This window comes from Eriocheir sinensis, chromosome 58 (assembly GCF_024679095.1).
Source record: "Eriocheir sinensis breed Jianghai 21 chromosome 58, ASM2467909v1, whole genome shotgun sequence".
NCBI lineage: Eukaryota > Metazoa > Arthropoda > Malacostraca > Decapoda > Varunidae > Eriocheir > Eriocheir sinensis.
In genome coordinates, this window is record NC_066566.1 from 9,088,424 (window position 1) to 9,105,923 (window position 17,500).

Below are 17,500 nucleotides of genomic sequence, written 5' to 3' on the forward strand. Positions count from 1 at the left end.
TAGATCTATACCACCCCTGTTTTTGTTTTTGGTGCCACTTTATTCATTACTTTTGGTGGAGCGCTATATAACAGTTGAAAATTGGGAATCCCATGGTCTGCTCCATCCTAGGACGGAACTTGATATAAGTATGTATCTATGATACCTTCCCAGTTTACCACCTGAGGACACATCAGCTAGCAGTGGGATCTTACCAGTGCACTGGGAAGATGGGCTCTAAAATATGCCAAGGATCTGAAGCAGATCCAATTTCCTGAGTGTGGTCCATTAATCAAAGCAAAGAAAAATGCAATTGTGCAGCGGGGAAGAAAAAAAAAGATTGGAATGGAGAAATAATCAAACATAAAATGACAAATAAAAGCATAGATAAAGTTTGTAAAGATTGGAGAGATCAAGGATGGCAGTTGAGTAAAACGACCAGAAAATATAACCAGACTAAGAATTAAAGAATTATAAAAATAGAAGGAAGTAGAGTAAAATGGAAACAAACACATAATGCCAATGAGGAATAAGCAATTTTGGCACAAAGGTGAAACACTCCAAGTAATAAAAGGAATACATAAAACCAGACACAAGCGAAGAAATTAAAGCAGAGCATGCACGAATGTTTCGAGAACGATGCTGAGCTTTTCCCCGCCTGTAATTAAGGCATAAAGCAAGGAACATGGCGACACGAGAGGAAAAGGACAGAAAGAGTAGTAGGAAATGGGAAAAGATGATGATGATGATGATGAAGAAGAAGAAGAAAAGAAGAGGAGGAAGTAATAAATGATAATAATAATAATAATAATAATAATAATAATAATAATAATAATAATAATAATAACTAAGGTAAATATCTATAAAATCACCCGTCCCTCAATGGCGGACGAAACTTTTCCTCGCATGTTATGATGTTTTAATGAGCTTCCCGACGGAAACAACTAGTTCCATGAGTTTTTGTCACTCCCCCGTCCCAAGGTGACGAGGAAAAAATAAGCATTAAAGCCCTCTCAAGGTCACAAGAAAGGCGAACCCGGACGCCGCCAACCACCGCCGCCTCAGTCGCCAATCGCTCACAACGGCGTATGCTAAATATCACATGTATTAGTCGAAAATAATCTACATAAGTGTAACGTAACCTAACCTAACCCGCTCATCACATCAGCAGCAAAACTTAGTCAATAGAAGCGACTCGCAGTGCTATTAAGTTTGTGAAGGAAATAAAGAAATAAAAGGAGTCCGACGGGTGATTAATAGTTAAAACACACATAGTAATAAGAACAAATATTCATAACAACAACAGTAATCATGGCAGAGTATCCTACATAATAATCGCAAGAAGACGGAGCAGCCAGCCAGCTGTCGCCAGCACGCCATAGTATTTCTTAACCAACGCTGCAAATAAATAAAACACCATATTCACCCAACATTCCAACCACCACCGTTCGCACACTTAAGCACCTAAACACCACAATAGAGAATACAACACCATAAATACTCGGCATATGGTCTAATACACACACAAAAAAATAAACGTATAAAAGAAAATCAGATCACCCTTGTTCATCCTGCACAACGACGCGGCGCCTGCTTCCAAGATCTTACCAGGCGCCGCAAACCAAACAATGAATGAACCCTAAATTACAGCCAAATAAGCACATACACAATACCCACAGCCACACACGATAACGCCAAATTCATGATAAAACACCCAACACTCGAAACATAGTCTGAAATCATAAGAAAAAAGGAGAGCGAAAAATTACATCATACTAGGCTATCACAGCACACCACCAGCTAACAGGTTAACTACTACCCAATGTTGCAAAATACACACACTTATTACCGCAGAAAACGTGTTATAACCACTGCCAACTACATACATTAGCACTAAAACACGAATTATTGTCATGAACACCAAGAATGAGCCTTTAAAGTACAAGAAAACAAGAACTTGATCACCATTACCTCATATCCCCCACGCGGCTCCTCTCGTCTCCTCCACCTCCCATGTTTCTCCTCCTGGTGGTGGTCGCTGAAGAACACGCCAGGATTTAACGAAGTACTGATGCTCCTGTTACTGCTGCATGTCACAATTGTCACCATTGTCACCATGTCACTAGTAATGTTACTTGTATCACGAGAAACACTCACTCATGTTGACATCCCGACGCGAAGAAGCGAAATGTGACTTGCTTCTCGGAGTTCTCTCTCACTCGCTCGCTCACACTTGGGAAATAAGTCACGGCACGTAGGCCGCTATGAAGTCACTATGAGTTCGTTTTGACATTTCTTTCTTCAGTCTATCAATTATTAAATGGTTAAAAAAGACTAACAATCGTTTCGTATCGTAATATATGGAGTTTATTGAAGGCTATACGTATTTTCTGCTACTAATTATGCCTTACCATTCCTACCTCTCACTCTTTGTCATGAAGCTTCGCTGAATTGAATCACTGCTTCAAAGCTTCGAACACGATGTCGCTCACCAATTAAGGATTCACGACAGATTTCGAAAAAAAGTTCCTGTTGGTCTCTTATTAATTTTACATTCGGCGCCGGTAGGCTCTCATCGTGAGGCCTATTCGGCTGCCCAAGCCCGTTAGTGGCACAGAAAAGTATTTTACAGTGGCGCTACTCTTCCTTGACTTGGTTTCGCCATAGTCCTGGTAAATAGGTGTTCGTCAGAACAGTATGTGGGTTAACTTTGTCCACTCAGCAATTACTGAAAATTGTTAGCTTGTAGTTACAGGCAGGACTTGAACAGGGGTCTCCAGAATAACCCGACTACACGCCGACCACTCAGCCACCGCCTCTAACTCACTAAGATAGGATAAATGACCACTTGAGCTTGTGACGTAGCCAAACCATTGCGTATAGTTTATGAAGTTTTTACGAGGCGTTTTATAAAGCTCCTCACCACGAATTATTGCAAAATCAAGAAACCAGGTATATATTGTGAGTTAATCACACGAAGACCGCTACTTGGCAACAGTGACAAGCAACTGACAGTGACTTGCTGGCTTTTTTTTTTTTTTCATTATTGGTGGGGTTTTTTTGCCCTTGAACTGTTTCCTTTGCTGAAAAAAATAATAATAGTAGTTAATGGAGCTGCCCCAGAGTAGTAGTGAGGTCCCTAACGCCTCAGTTCTTGGCCCAGTACTGTTTATAATATATATTACTAACATCGATGTTAAACTAATTAACGTAATTGCTAAATTTGCTGACGACAGGAATACTGGTAACGCAGTCCTCTCATATACCACAGGCAGACCCCCAAACTTGGTGTAGAATTTCAATTTGGTCCGGGAAAATGGAGATGCACTTTAACATAGATAAGTGCCAAATTCTTATCTCACCTTTACTCATTTCCTCTCCTCTCCTCTTCCCTTTCCTTTCTCTGACTTCCATCCCTTCCCTTACCCTCTTCTCTCCTCTCGTCTCCTCTCGTCTCACCTCTCCTCTCCTCTCCCCTTCTTTATCAATCCCTGTTCCTTCCTCACCTTCTAACACGCGATTTCTCTCCTCCCCACAGGCGCCTTCCTCTTCCCGTACTTGATCATGCTGGCCGTGGAGGGCATCCCGGTGTTCTACCTGGAGCTGGCCGTCGGGCAGCGCCTCAGGAAGGGTGCCATAGGTGTCTGGAACCAAGTAAGTTAGTTTTGTTATTACGGATGCGCGGCCTGTGATGATAATTATATGTGTCTGGGAGAGAGCAAACCGACCTTTAAAAATCGCTACAATATGTCGTTTGAAGCCTGAAAACGACATTAGTCAGGCAAATTAGTAAAACTTGTCCTGCAGTGTATTTTGGTAGTCCACAAGCGTGCTATGTATATGTGCGTATTTGTGTATCTGTCACAGGTATCGCCCTACTGCGGGGGTATAGGAGTAGCGTCCGCCTTCGTGTCCTTCAACGTGGCTCTCTACTACAACACTATCATCGCCTGGTGCCTCTACTACCTCGCTGGGGTGAGTGTTGCTCCTAAGCTTGCCTGTGCTCCCCTACCCTACGCTGATAACTTTCCTTTTGCTCCCTTGACACCGCACTCATCTTAGTACCTCAGAGCTCTTCCTAGCCCTTACAGCTTTTACACTCCTTACAGCCTACTGCTCCCACATTCTTGTCATTCATACCCAGACTTCACACGCCCCTAGAATCCTCACTACCCTGGCACTAATCACAGCCCCCACAGCCTAACGAGCCTCATACCCCTGTCTTGCTTTACCTTCATAACCCCCGGTGACTTCACAGAACCCAAACCTCTCACCGCTCTGGCTAAGGACACAAGCTGTAAAAAGTCTTAACTCCCGGTCCTGCATCTTCCACTTGTTCATTACACAACTTATCTAAGCCCACAAACAGTTCCCAACACTATTTACCAGCAGCCAACACCCACTCAAATTAATTGCGACTGTGCAAATGCTTCCCGTGGTCATTACAACCTGAGGGAACGTTCAGGACACGATCAACCTGTTGCTGAGGTTAAGAATCGCCAACTTATGAAAATTGAACGACGGGACTCGTGCCTAACTAAGCCTTATGTGCCTCCTCCTGCCCAAATGTTCAGCTGCCCCGCTGCCTCAGTCGTATCATCGAGATTTGCATGGTTGTACTTGACAAGGCGGCTATATAGACCAAGAAAAAATATAGCAAAATTGATATGGTAGAATTGTTACTTATGTGCACCCAGCATAAAAAAAAAAACTGTTAAACTTAGGAGCAGGCAGTGTTCCAGAGCCTTCGTGTTTCGACATAACAATTTAAATCTATAAAAATGTCCATTCAGTATGATTCTGAAAAACAAAGTTGATTGTTCCATGGTCAGGCATATTTATGTTCTTCAAGAGCCCTGTGAGTGCACGCAATGCATCCAGAACAGATCATTTAAAGTTCAAAGTGTAAGATGAATTAAGGAAAAGAAAGCAGTAACCGACCGAACAACCAAATAGCAATTTCAAACTGCTGAAGTTGTACTCCGTTGAGAACAAAGTTAAAATATAACAATAAGCCTTTGATGTTTTCTCTACATTTATGCCATCTTTTATTAATATTTTCCTATAAGTCTTCTCTTCAGCAAGTTTTGCATTATATACCTCTGTTCACGGCCATACAAAAAACTGTCCAAAAGTTTGTTTTTTTCTCACTATGGCCGCCCAGCTTTATTTTAAGCATTCCCTTCACGTCCCTTTGCAAGCCCCTTAACCGCATTATGAGTTGTGTACTTTCCGCCATTTGTCTAGCAAACAAATTTTCAGTACCACAGCGTGACCCGTACGTTGAGGGTCCTTGAGGGTCTACACTACCTAAGTCTTTCCTAGCATCGGCACTTTCATTATCCACCCAGCTAACTCAGTCTTACTCCCTAGTTTCTCCTTTAACGCTCTCTAATTGTCATCAACAATCCAAACACAGATTACTCTCTCTCTCTCTCTCTCTCTCTCTCTCTCTCTCTCTCTCTCTCTCTCTCTCTCTCTCTCTCTCTCTCTCTCTCTCTCTCTCTCTCTCTCTCTCTCTCTCTCTCTCTCTCTCTCTCTCTCTCTCTCTCTCTCTCTCTCTCTCTCTCTCTCTCTCTCTCTCTCTCTCTCTCTCAAAGCCTTCAGTCTTAACAACCGCTTACAGACAGGGAGCTTGTCGTTGAGTTCTTTAACACCTGGGACAATTTCTACGGCCAGGGTGAGCTCTTCCAAAGGGACGGACTCCACCTGTCCCCCGTAGGATCAGCCAGACTTCGGAGGTTCCTTAATGATGCAGTACGTGATACCCGGTCAAAAATCTGTTCTCGGCCGCGTCTCACCGTCCCGCCCGTTTAAATAGATGGCATGCAACACAACCAACGCCAAACCATGGAACCGCAAGTAACACCGCCTCTATTACTAAACCTCAAGATAATATAAAAGTCCTAAGTTTCAATGCGCGCAGCCTAAGAAACAAGTTTGAAGAATTGAGATGTCTTGTTTCAACAGAAAATTTGGAAGTAATTGCTATAAGCGAAATATTTATTGATACCACAAATATTGATTTAAGTTCAGAATGCAACATAGATGGCTACAGACTCTTCAACAAAGATAGTTTTAACCGTAGAGGTGGTGGCGTCGCCCTTTACCTCAAAAGCTATTTGCAATTCACCGACAGAACACCAAGAGACAGTAACGTTGAACATTTGTGCGTGCGAGTAAATACTGTAAAACTTAATTTAGATATATTCGTCACCTACAGGCCTCCGAGGCAATCACCCGAAAATGATGTTGAAATGTACAGTGTTTTAAGGCAGTCACTTAATAACAGCGACTCGCTGATATTAGGAGACTTTAATCTCCCTCATATTGACTGGGCGACACTATCGGCTACAGAAGACGAGTCACATAGAATGATCGAATTTATAAAAGATAATTACTTAAGTCAAAAGGTTACTGAGCCAACTCGACAAAATAACATATTAGACCTTGTTATAGAGACCCAAGATAACCTGGTCAGTAATGTCACGGTAGGAGAACATCTCGGTTCTTGCGATCATAAATTAGTGAGCGTCGATATTAGAGCTCAAACAACTGTGACTGAAAATAAAGTAATAGTGCCCGATTTCAAAAGAGCAAATTTCGTACAAATCCGACAAAAACTAACAGAAATACAACTGACAGATGATTGCAGCGTAGAGGAAGTCTGGCTATTCTATTACTAGCAGTCTTCCCACCACTACCACGACAACTCTCTATAGTGCACTCTCCGTTCTGCTCCCCTCCCCCCTTTCCCCCGCGGTCTACTTCCCTCTCCTCAACCCTCACATTTACACACCGTACCCTTTTTCATCTGTTTTCTCTTTTCTCACGTTTCCCCCTTTCTGCTCTGATATTTTTATACTCACAAAGAAAAATAACAATGGGAAACAAAGTATCCCACGAGAAACCCAACGTGGTTGTGACCCTGCGGAAAGGCCTCCGCAGGCTGGACGCCCTGAGGGTGTCCTACAGGAGCAACGGCTGCTTCAGGAGGCGCCGTGATATCGCTAACTTTACTTTCCCCCGCACCGGCTGGCAGTGCGCCGAGGGGATTGAGGCCTGCGAGGCTGAGGGCGCCCTGAGCGTGCCCTTGGCCAGGCTCAGAAAGAAGGACGGCAGCAGGACCGTCCAGCTGCACTGCAGCTCCGGAGGAAAGACCCTGATCAGAACCACCATGACTCTGGGCAGGTTCCTCGACAATTTGGACATGCTGCATTTCTCGATGTTCTGCGACGGAGGAGACCCCGGAGGCGCCTATACCAGCATGCGGTGCAATGGACGCCGCTGTGGAGAGGCGGCGCGGCCCGCAATGTGCCCCCAGGTCCGTGATGGGCGGGCAGCCCCAGGTCTGGTGACCCCAGCCCAGGCTGACGCGGGGCAGGGTATCAGTGACCTGACCCCAGCCTCCACTGCCCGGGCTGACGGGGGGCAGGGTGTCAATGAACTGACCCCAGCCTCCACTGCCCGGGCTGACGGGGGGCAGGGTGTCAATGAACTGACCCCAGCCTCCACTGCCCGGGCTGACGGGGGGAAGGGTGTCAATTAACTGACCCCAGCCTCCACTGCCCGGGCTGACGGGGGGCAGGGTGTCAATGAACTGACCCCAGCCTCCACTGCCCGGGCTGACGGGGGGCAGGGTGTCAATGAACAGACCCCTGCCTCCGTCACCCTGACAGGAGATACTAGTGCCATCACCCCTGTCCCAAGTGATAAGACCTATGGTGTGGGGGAGCTCGGTGCCGTGATGACCCCGGCCTCTAACAATGAGGCACATACTGCGAGGGAACCCAGCGAGGCGACCCCGGACCATACTAACCAGACTCTCCGCCGGCGGGTGAGGCGCAGCCGGGCGGCCAAAAGCACCAAACGGCACGCCCAGGGCTGTGACGCGCCCTTCACCTGGGCGGACGTGTTCATTGACGTTACAGCCATCTGTGCCATCGTTGTGTCCAGCGTCATGGTGTACTACATGTGGTGGTGAGGTGGGGAGCCTCCACTGCCCGGGCTGATGGGGGGCAGGGTGTCAATGACCTGACCCTAGCCTCCACTGCCCGGGCTGACGGGGGGCAGGGTGTCAATGACCTGACCCTAGCCTCCACTGCCCGGGCTGACGGGGGGCAGGCAGCCAGTAACCTGACCCCATGCTCGAGCAACGAGACAAACAACGACAAAGATGCCAGCGCCCCGACCCCTGCCTCCATCACCCTGACAGGAGATACTAGTGCCACCACCCCTGCCTCAAGTGATAAGGCCGATGGTGTGGGGGAGGTCGGTGCCGTGATGACCCCGGCCTCTAACCATGAGGCACATGCTGCGAGGGAACCCAGCGAGGCGACCCCGGACCATACTAACCAGACTCTCCGCCGGCGGGTGAGGCGCAGCCGGGCGGCCAAGAGCACCAAACGGCACGCCCAGGGCTGGGACGCGCCCTACACCTGGGTGGACGTGTTCCTTGACGTTACAGCCATCTGTGCCATCGTTGTGTCCAGCGTCCTGGCGTACTACACGTGGTGATGAGGCGCGACACCTCCCAAGATGCGTGGTGCCACCACGCCTGTATGGAGCCCTTGCTGGGCACATCTATCTTTTTCTCAGTCTTACGCACATACTACTCTGCCTTACTACTCTTGTGTTTCTCCTGTTCCCTGTCGCATCTCTCTCTCTCTCTCTCTCTCTCTCTCCATTGCTTTTGCCTTCTCGCTCATGTTCTTGCTCTCTTGTTCTCTCTTACTCTCGCTCTTGCTCTCTTCCCCCTGCTCTCTCTCTCTCTCTCTCTCTCTCTCTCTCTCTCTCTCTCTCTCTCTCTCTCTCTCTCTCTCGCTCTCGCTCTTGCTCTCTTGATCTTGCTCTCTCGCTCTTCTTCTTCTTTTTCTACTTTTCTCATGTGATGGACTGAAGCAAGCCTTTCCCAACAGAGCTTTCGCAGCCCCTTGCCGTGGACGGAATGCCCCAAAACTTACTACAACAACGGGTCGTACAAAGACGTGAAGGAATGTGCGGTAGGTGCTGACTGATGACGGGAGTTCTGGTGTGGCATGAACTTCGTGGTAGCATGATGTGGTGTGATGTGGTACCGTATGTTGTGCTTCCATGCTTGTGACGTTTTGTGGTGCTCGTCGATGTTGTATAGTGTTGAAGTATGTTGTGTTGTGCTGCGGTGTGGTATAGTATGGTGAGATGATGACTGTGATGGTTGTGGTTTTGCGTCATGTGGTGTGGTTGTGGTACGTGTGGTGTGTTTTGGTGGCTATGTTAATGAGTAAATGTGTGGTGATGTGTTGAGATGTTTGTGTTGTATTGCATTGTGTTTCCGTTATGTTGTGCTATACTGTATTGTGTTGCGTTGTGCTGTGTTGTGTGGTACCTTGTGTAGTGCTGTGTTGTGCCATGTTGCGTGTTGCATAATTTCTGTGTTGAGATGTTTGTGTTGTATTGCATTGTATCTCCGTTATGTTGTGCAAAATTGTGCTGTGTTGTGTTGTGTTGTGTTGTGCTGTGTCGTGTGGTGCCTTGTGTAGTTTTGTGTTGTGCCATGTTGTGTGCTGCATAATCTCGGTCTTTGTCTTGTTGCGTTGAGTTGCTGTGTGTTGTCTTGTTGCGTTGAGTTGCTGTGTGTTGTCTTGTTGCGTTGAGTTGCTGTGTGTTGTCTTGTTGCGTTGAGTTGCTGTGTGTTGTCTTGTTGCGTTGAGTTGCTGTGTGTTGTCTTGTTGCGTTGAGTTGCTGTGTGTTGTCTTGTTGCGTTGAGTTGCTGTGTGTTGTCTTGTTGCGTTGAGTTGCTGTGTGTTGTCTTGTTGCGTTGAGTTGCTGTGTGTTGTCTTGTTGCGTTGAGTTGCTGTGTGTTGTCTTGTTGCGTTGAGTTGCAGTGTGTATCAACGTTGCCAGATTGTCGTACTCAGCCTCCTATTATTGCCAATTTCCAACCCCAAAACTGCCTCCTCGACCCCAGTAACTGCCTTCATATATAGTTATCGTTAAAATGGTTAATCACTGGAGCATTTTTGGCAATAGTTACGGGTATGGCTCAAAAACCGGTAATTAGGAGGCTCTGAGTACGATAATCTGGCAACGGTGCCCAAAACTGTTTTCATCACCCAAATAACTGCATTCATATATGGTTATCGTTTAAATGGTTAGTTATTGGTGCTTCTTGGCAACATTTACGGGCCAGAAACAGGAAAATGCGCGGTTCTGAGTACGATAATCTGGCAACGGTGGGGTGTATCGTCACGCGTAATCATGTTGCTAAATGTGTTGCACTGTCTTACTTAACTCAGCTGTTGGTGTGTTTAGTGTGGTGTAATGTGGTGTTATGTGACGTTAAATGATGTGGTGTAGTGATGGTAGGGGTATACGTAACAACCGGAGATGGTGTTTTTGGTATTGTGTATCGGTAAGAGAATGGTGATGAATGATGTGGAATTATATATCTAGTAGTGTGGTGTAATGTGGTGTTATGTGACGTTAAATGGTGTGGTGTAGTGATGGTAGGGGTAAACATAACAACCGGAGATGGTGTTTTGGGTATTGTGTATCGGTAAGAGAGTGTTGATGAATGATGTGGGATTATTTATCTAGTAGTGTGGTGTAATGTGGTGTTATGTGACGTTAAATGGTGTGGTGTAGTGATGGTAGGGGTATACGTAACAACCGGAGATAGTGTTTTGGGTATTGTGTATGAGCAAGAGAATGGTGATGAATGATGTGGGATTATTTATCTAGTAGCGTGGTGTAATGTGGTGTTATGTGACGTTAAATGGTGTGGTGTAGTGATGGTAGGGGTATACATAACAACCGGAGATGGTGTTTTGGGTATTGTGTATCGGTAAGAGAGTCTTGATGAATGATGTCGAATTGTTTATCTAGTAACTTCCAATGGTGCGATGAGATCAGACTAGAGGTCGGATTCATCAAACCACTTACGAGACCTGTTGTGTGGTAAGTCTTCTGGTAACTCCATCATCTAAGAACGCTCTTGATCTTTAGGCGACTCCAATGGCAATGAAAGAAGTGTCGAGCAGGCCAGTACTTCATTCACTGTCATCGGAGCAGCCTAAACACAAGGATCATTCGTAGAGGACAGATTTACTTAAAGACTTGTACTATCGACCGGTCTTGTAGTGGCTTGATGAATCCGGCCCCAGATGTAGTCCCGGGATATGCCTTTGCAACGGCTCCCGGATTTTCTTTTCATTCAATGTCAATGTTCTCGCGCTTTAACTCTTATTTTCTTTTTCAATATTCACTTGACATCTAGTTTTGTTTTGTTTTTTCACTGGTTTTGCATTTGTTTTACTTTTCTGAATTCTTTGTCTTTCCTTCCAGAGTTTTTTGAAGTAATTTTTCCTTTCTTCTATTTCTTCACTTCCTTTATTGCTATTTTTCAGTAATAATATGTCAGCTAGGTGTTCGTCTAAGTCTTCTTTGTATGGCTGTTGTACAAATGTGTGAGCCTCTCTAACTTCTGAGTATTGTTTGCAGTGCGGCAGGAAATGTCTTAAGTCTTCTACTTCAAAGTGTGGCGGCGTAGTGTGGTGCAGAGCAGTGACGCGATCCTTTGTAGTAGTGGAGATTGTGTTTAACGTGATGTCTTGATGGCAGTGTGAAGCGATACGAAAAAGTGATGGGTGGTTCTCTAGGTCAGTATTACAAGACACTTTCGCTTCTCACATCAGTTATTTCTAAAGGTCAAAGAGGGGGTCAGTCAGGTTCTAATGAGTGTTTCTTCAGGTTCACGGTACAGCAGAAGGGTCAGACTACCACCAGGGTCATAAAACTACTCCTGGAAATGCCCACAACTCCTACGAAAGCCTTGTTAAATATGTGTTCTTGGGCGGCGAAATGTCTTATAATACGATTCTAGGCTAGTGTTGAAATAAAGTACCGTCAGTGTAGGGCAGTATGATGTGGTACAGAGCAGTGACGGGTTATGTGGTGGTGAAGTTCATTTATTTTGTGATGGGAATCAGTTTAACCCCTTGACCGCAACAAAGAGTGGCTGCTACAATTCAATGAGGAAAAATATAAAGTCCTGCACCATGGGAGAGGATATCCAGCATTCCAATACCACATGGGAAACACTCCATTATCCACCACAGAGGCAGAGAAGGACCTCGGACTATATGTGACCAGGCTACTAGTGAAAGCCGAATCCGTGCCAATCGCAGCGGACGGGTTAAAGTGGTGTGGTGAAGTGGCTGAAGTGATGGTGTGGCTGGTGCAGTGTGGTATGGTGCGGAACAGAACAGTGTGGCGCCCCTATAGTTGTATATTGGTAAAGTTCATGGTGGTTTGGCGCTATGCTTTCTGCCTGCACGATCGGCGTATTGCAACAACCGTACATAACACATTTTCCCATTTTTCCCTTCCCCCCCACCCCCCACTAGGCACCACATTAGCCTATCGTGCCGTAGAAATATCCCTACACAAAATATTCCGTTCCCATCCTCCTCTAAATCGTCCTCGTAAGCCTCTAACAAAGAACAGGAGACGATTCGAGTCATAAATCACAGGGGTTTCGCATCACGGGATCATATGATTTCCCTATAAAGGCGCTATTACACTGGGCAAATTTTCCGTGGATCTTCAGTCAAACCACGATTTCCGCTGGCGTGGTTCTCATTTGTTTCTTGTTATTGCTGCTGATGATGATGGTGAGTAATACCGTCGTCCTTTGGTGAAATCTACCGTAGCTTTGGAAGATCGTGGACTCGTCAGAAAACCACGGAAATAGGAGAACCACGCCAGCGGAAATCGTGGTTTGACTGAAGATCCACGGATAATTTGCCCAGTGTAATAGCCCCTTTAGGCTGCAGAAATATCCCACCATCATATGCACAATTTCCATTACCCATTTTCTGTGAGTCAGTCCAATAGGCAACCATGCAGCGTCAAATGGAAGAAGATTCGAGCCTGATAAATCACAGAACTTTCGCATCACGGGGATTACAGAATTTCCCCCGAGCCTCATCAAAGGAACAAATGATGTGCACTTAGCGAATAGAGCTCCACGCTTTTACTTGCTTGTGGCGCGAACTTCACACAATCATGTCTGCTTGCTTCCTTGACTGTATAGTGGGCCGAGAAGGATGCTGAGGAGAGCTTCGTCGTGGTAATTTTGACGATGAAAAGAAATAGCGATGGTGGTAGTGAAGAAGGTTAGGGTTGTAATAGTTGTGGTTGGCTTTTTTATTATTGTTTCCTTTTTTTGTGCCCTTGAGCTTTCTCCTTTATTGTAAAAAAAAAAGTTGCTATGATTGTGACGGTGACGAAAAAAAATAGTGGCGTTGGTTGTGGAGATGGTTAAGGTTGTGGTAGTTGAGGTGAAGTGGTGAAAGTAGAGGTTGGTATGATTGTGGTGGTTGTTGAGTTGTAGTATTGGTGAACGCGGTTGCATAGGACCAGAAAGGTTCAGGAAGGTTTCGTGATGATAATGAAAGTGATGGTTGCAGTTGTGGTGGTGGTGGTGGTGGTGGTATTGTTGTGATATTGGTGGTGGGTAACATCACTATAGTCTGTTCACCTAAGTCTGACCCAAGCTGACAACATAAACCTAAGCGTGTTCGTAAGCACGGTGCAGATTAGCAGAAAGTGTTGCGTGAGATAAACACAAACAGAGGTTAAAGAAAACTTGGAAGCCATAGCAGCAGCCAATCAGCACTCAGTTTTCAAACACGCTTAGGTTTATGTTGTCAGCTTGGGTCGGACTTAAGTGAATAGACTATAGTAACAGCAGCGTCTCCTATTATGAATCTCGTTTTCTGTGATGCAAATGGGAAAAAATATTGAAGCCAGTTATGATATTATGATGACGTGGATAACATTATGGAAATCACGGTGTTTGGGTCGGAATAACGCCACCAGTAACAGCAGCGGCTTTTATCGTTAACCCGGTAGCTGCGGGGATCATGTTTCTAAAAGGCCCCTCTAAGCGAGAAAGTGAGAAAAATCATCACTCACGCAAACCATCTCATAATATATATCAACGCATTTGTGATAGGTTTATGCATCATGTTATGGCAAAAATTTGACCCGTCGCTGCTACACGGTAAAGCCACAAATTTGGCCCGTCGCGTCTACCAGGTTAAACTAACAATGTGCCTAACAAATAAGGTTCTTCCCCCTAAGCAGTGAGTGACCCATACCAAGCCCCTACAAAAGCCTGACATGCGTCCTCCGCCTCCCCACCCGCAGAAGAGCAGCCCGACAGAGTATTTCTGGTACAGAGAAACGCTAGAGATCTCGCCGGACATCAACCACCCCGAGAGGTTCAACTGGAAGATCGCTATTTGCCTCCTCGTGGCCTGGGTCCTCACCTACCTCTGTATGGCTAAAGGCATCGCATCCTCCGGCAAGGTAAGTGACAAGCAGCTGCTCTCTCTTTCTCTTTCTCTACTCTACTCTACTCTACTTCTCTCTCTCTCTCTCTCTCTCTCTCTCTCTCTCTCTCTCTCTCTCTCTCTCTCTCTCTCTCTCTCTCTCTCTCTCTCTCTCTCTCTCTCTCTCTCTCTCTCTCTCTCTCTCTCTCTCTGTATATAACTGTGTGGGTTTGAAAGGACGTGTAAAGATGACAGGGAATTAACTGCAGATGACTCGAAGTGATAATGTTCGAAATGCAATGAGATAAGGGTAAGCAAGAAGGCTGTGGGAGAGGAGGAGCTGGGCTAAGGAGGTGTAAGAAAGTGGGCTAAGATGCATGGAGATGAATGGAAGGAGATGAGAGGGGGGATGTCGAAACGGCAGGAGGGTAAAGAGAGAAAGATGGAGGCAGTAAGTTGGGGGCCAAGGAGTTGGGTGTTTCAGGAGGCAGGAAGATGGAGTGAGGATGTTAAAGGGACAAGGAGGAGGAGGGAGAAGAGCAAGGAGGAGGCGAGAATGTGGGAAGGAGAGAGGGAGGGAGTATGAAGGAGGTAAAAAGGCCGGGAAGAGGGTGTTAAGAAGGCGTAAACGAGGCAGGGGGGAGTGTGTTAAAGAGGGACTGTAGGACGGTAAGAACGGAGAGAAGGGGAGAGGGGGCGTAGGTGACAGGAGGCTGGTGGTTGAGGTGGTGGGTGGATATGGTGTCTTGCGTCGGTTCGAAGTGTGTGGTGATGAGTTAGTTGGGGAAGTGGTGGTTATTGTGATTGGTGAAGGAGGCGGGGGGGAGGGGGGGGGGCCTAGTACGCTGATGATGATGATGATAGCAATTGTAGCAGTGATTGTGACCGGCAGTTTTAGCAGTAGTAATAATGTTGGTGAAAATCATATGATATACCACTTCTCTCTCTCTCTCTCTCTCTCTCTCTCTCTCTCTCTCTCTCTCTCTCTCTCTCTCTCTCTCTCTCTCTCTCTCTCTCTTCTCTTCTCTTATCTTATCTTATCTTATCTTATCTTATCTTATCCTCTCTCTCTCTCTCTCTCTCTCTCTCTCTCTCTCTCTCTCTCTCTCTCTCTCTCTCTCTCTCTCTCTCTCTCTCTCTCTCTCTCTCTCTCTCTCTCTCTCTCTCTCTCTCTCTCTCTCTCTCTCTCTCTCTCTCTCTCGATTAAATAAACATAATAGAATAGAATAAATAAATTACGTGCACCAGCCCCTAGTCTCTTAAATTATGCTACCGTTACGAATTCAATAAACCTTGGCACTAAACCCGCCACTTTCGGCCCAGCAGTTAACATGTTGGACTCCTGAAAAACGATCATGAACACAACCTCCCTCGAGCTGCTACCCTCTGAAGCGTTAATTAAGCGTTCTATTCGCCGTATGATTCTCGTTTTATCTGTAGGATTGAGAGCAAACTAGACCACACAGTTTAGACAATTAAGTCATATTGGTTCAATGATACGTATAAATAAATATAAATATACTTGTGTTACTCCTGTGCAGCCACCCTCCATGCCAACGAAGGTATCTGGTATGTCAAGAAGAATGGTAGGATGGTTGTACTTGGCAGAAAGAAAAGAAGTACAGAAAATGTGGTAGACTGGAAAGAAGATATATCGTCCTTTTATTTGTCATGACGCTCATCCCCCCCCCCCATTGTGGTTGAGTGGTAGACGGAAAAAGATTCATCCGTTACAGTTTGCACACATAATTCACATCCTTCGTCCTCAATAGCTCAGACATTATAGTTGCTCTGAATGGTAGACTGGTAGATTGATTTTTTTTTATATATATATATATATATATATATATATATATATATATATATATATATATATATATGTCACAAGCAAGACGTGTCATGTCCTGTTTTCCTTAACGTATGTGTGTTCGTAGTTAATTATGCGTGGAAATTTGAAAGTTACTAAAAGTTATTATTAGAAATGTTATTGTCCATCATGTGAAACACTTCATTGTCCTTTCATCAAGAAGTTAAAATTATGTGATAAAGTGAGAGAATTTACTATAAAACTTTCATGGGCATTATTACATCCTAAACACTTCATATAATCGTTTTCCTTACTCCAGTACATTAGACTAAGAAAGGAGAAGCATATAACAAAAACGTCACGCCCTTCGTTTTCCTCCTTGGGCTGTAAAGTGCGTGGTCTATATAAAAAAAAATCTTACAAGTGAGCCGCGCCTTCCGACCCCTTTCTTCCCTCAGGGGGCAGAGTAGGTCTTCGCGGAGGACTACTAAAAGTGAATAATAATATGCATATGATTATCATAAGAAACATTATATTGCAAACTCGTGTTCCTTCCTTCGTTCCCCTCACTCAGACCGTCAAGTAACTGTGAGTGAGGGGAAGGTGAGGAAAAGGAGAGAGAAGGAATGGAAAAAGGGAAACCTACTGCCTGGAGAGAGAAAATTAGACACTAAGTAAGAGGACCTGTGCATGGCAGACTGAATAGTTGACTTAATTAAGGCCGATTCACACTACACCAGCACGTTTACGGCGCGTGACCGTACCTGAACGGGGCCGTAACTAACCGGCACCAGCATGTGTATTCACACTACACCAGCACGTAAACGGCCCGGACCTGCACGGGACCGTCATGGACCGGCAACACCGTGCTCACTCCGTCTCTTTCTCAGCAGTGTGATCCTGCCCTTCACCCCGGACACATCTCAGCTGTGCTAACCATGTTCGAGAATATTAGTGACAATGACTTGGCAGTGATAGCACTTCTTATGGAAGAAGAGGAAAATGAAAATCTCCAAAAGAAAAACAAAAGACTTTGGGTACATAAATCATTAAAGAAAAGGAAAACAGGAGAATATATGCAACACTATACAAAGAACTGATGGACGACGAACAAAAGTTCCATCAGTATTTCAGGCTGTCCAGACATCAGTTTCATAAGTTGCTAAATCTACTTGAGGACATTATCACTAAAAGAAACACATCATTTAGGGAGGCAATAACAGCGAGAGAGAGAGAGAAAATATGAATGAATGAATGCGGTGCTACGCTCCCCGAGGCCACGCCTGTCTGCTGTGCTGGTGCCGGTCGGTGACGGCAGCGTGTTCACACTATCCAACACTGACCGGCTACGGACCGTTCTGTACCGGCATGGACCTGCAAAATATTCTCGTCGACA

General features: G+C 45.5%; 1 protein-coding gene across 7 annotated transcripts in view; it reads left to right on the top strand.

Moving 5' to 3' along the window:
* The window catches only part of LOC126985122 (sodium-dependent neutral amino acid transporter B(0)AT3-like), a 174,208-nt gene that overhangs the window by 90,549 nt on the left and 66,159 nt on the right, over positions 1–17,500 (top strand). For all 7 annotated transcript variants that reach the window (XM_050839606.1, XM_050839610.1, XM_050839604.1 and 4 more), the window contains 4 exons: positions 3,518–3,633; positions 3,847–3,954; positions 8,898–8,981; positions 14,173–14,334. In XM_050839606.1, the coding sequence (XP_050695563.1) occupies positions 3,518–3,633; positions 3,847–3,954; positions 8,898–8,981; positions 14,173–14,334 (470 nt within the window). The remainder of the gene's footprint in view (positions 1–3,517; positions 3,634–3,846; positions 3,955–8,897; positions 8,982–14,172; positions 14,335–17,500) is intronic.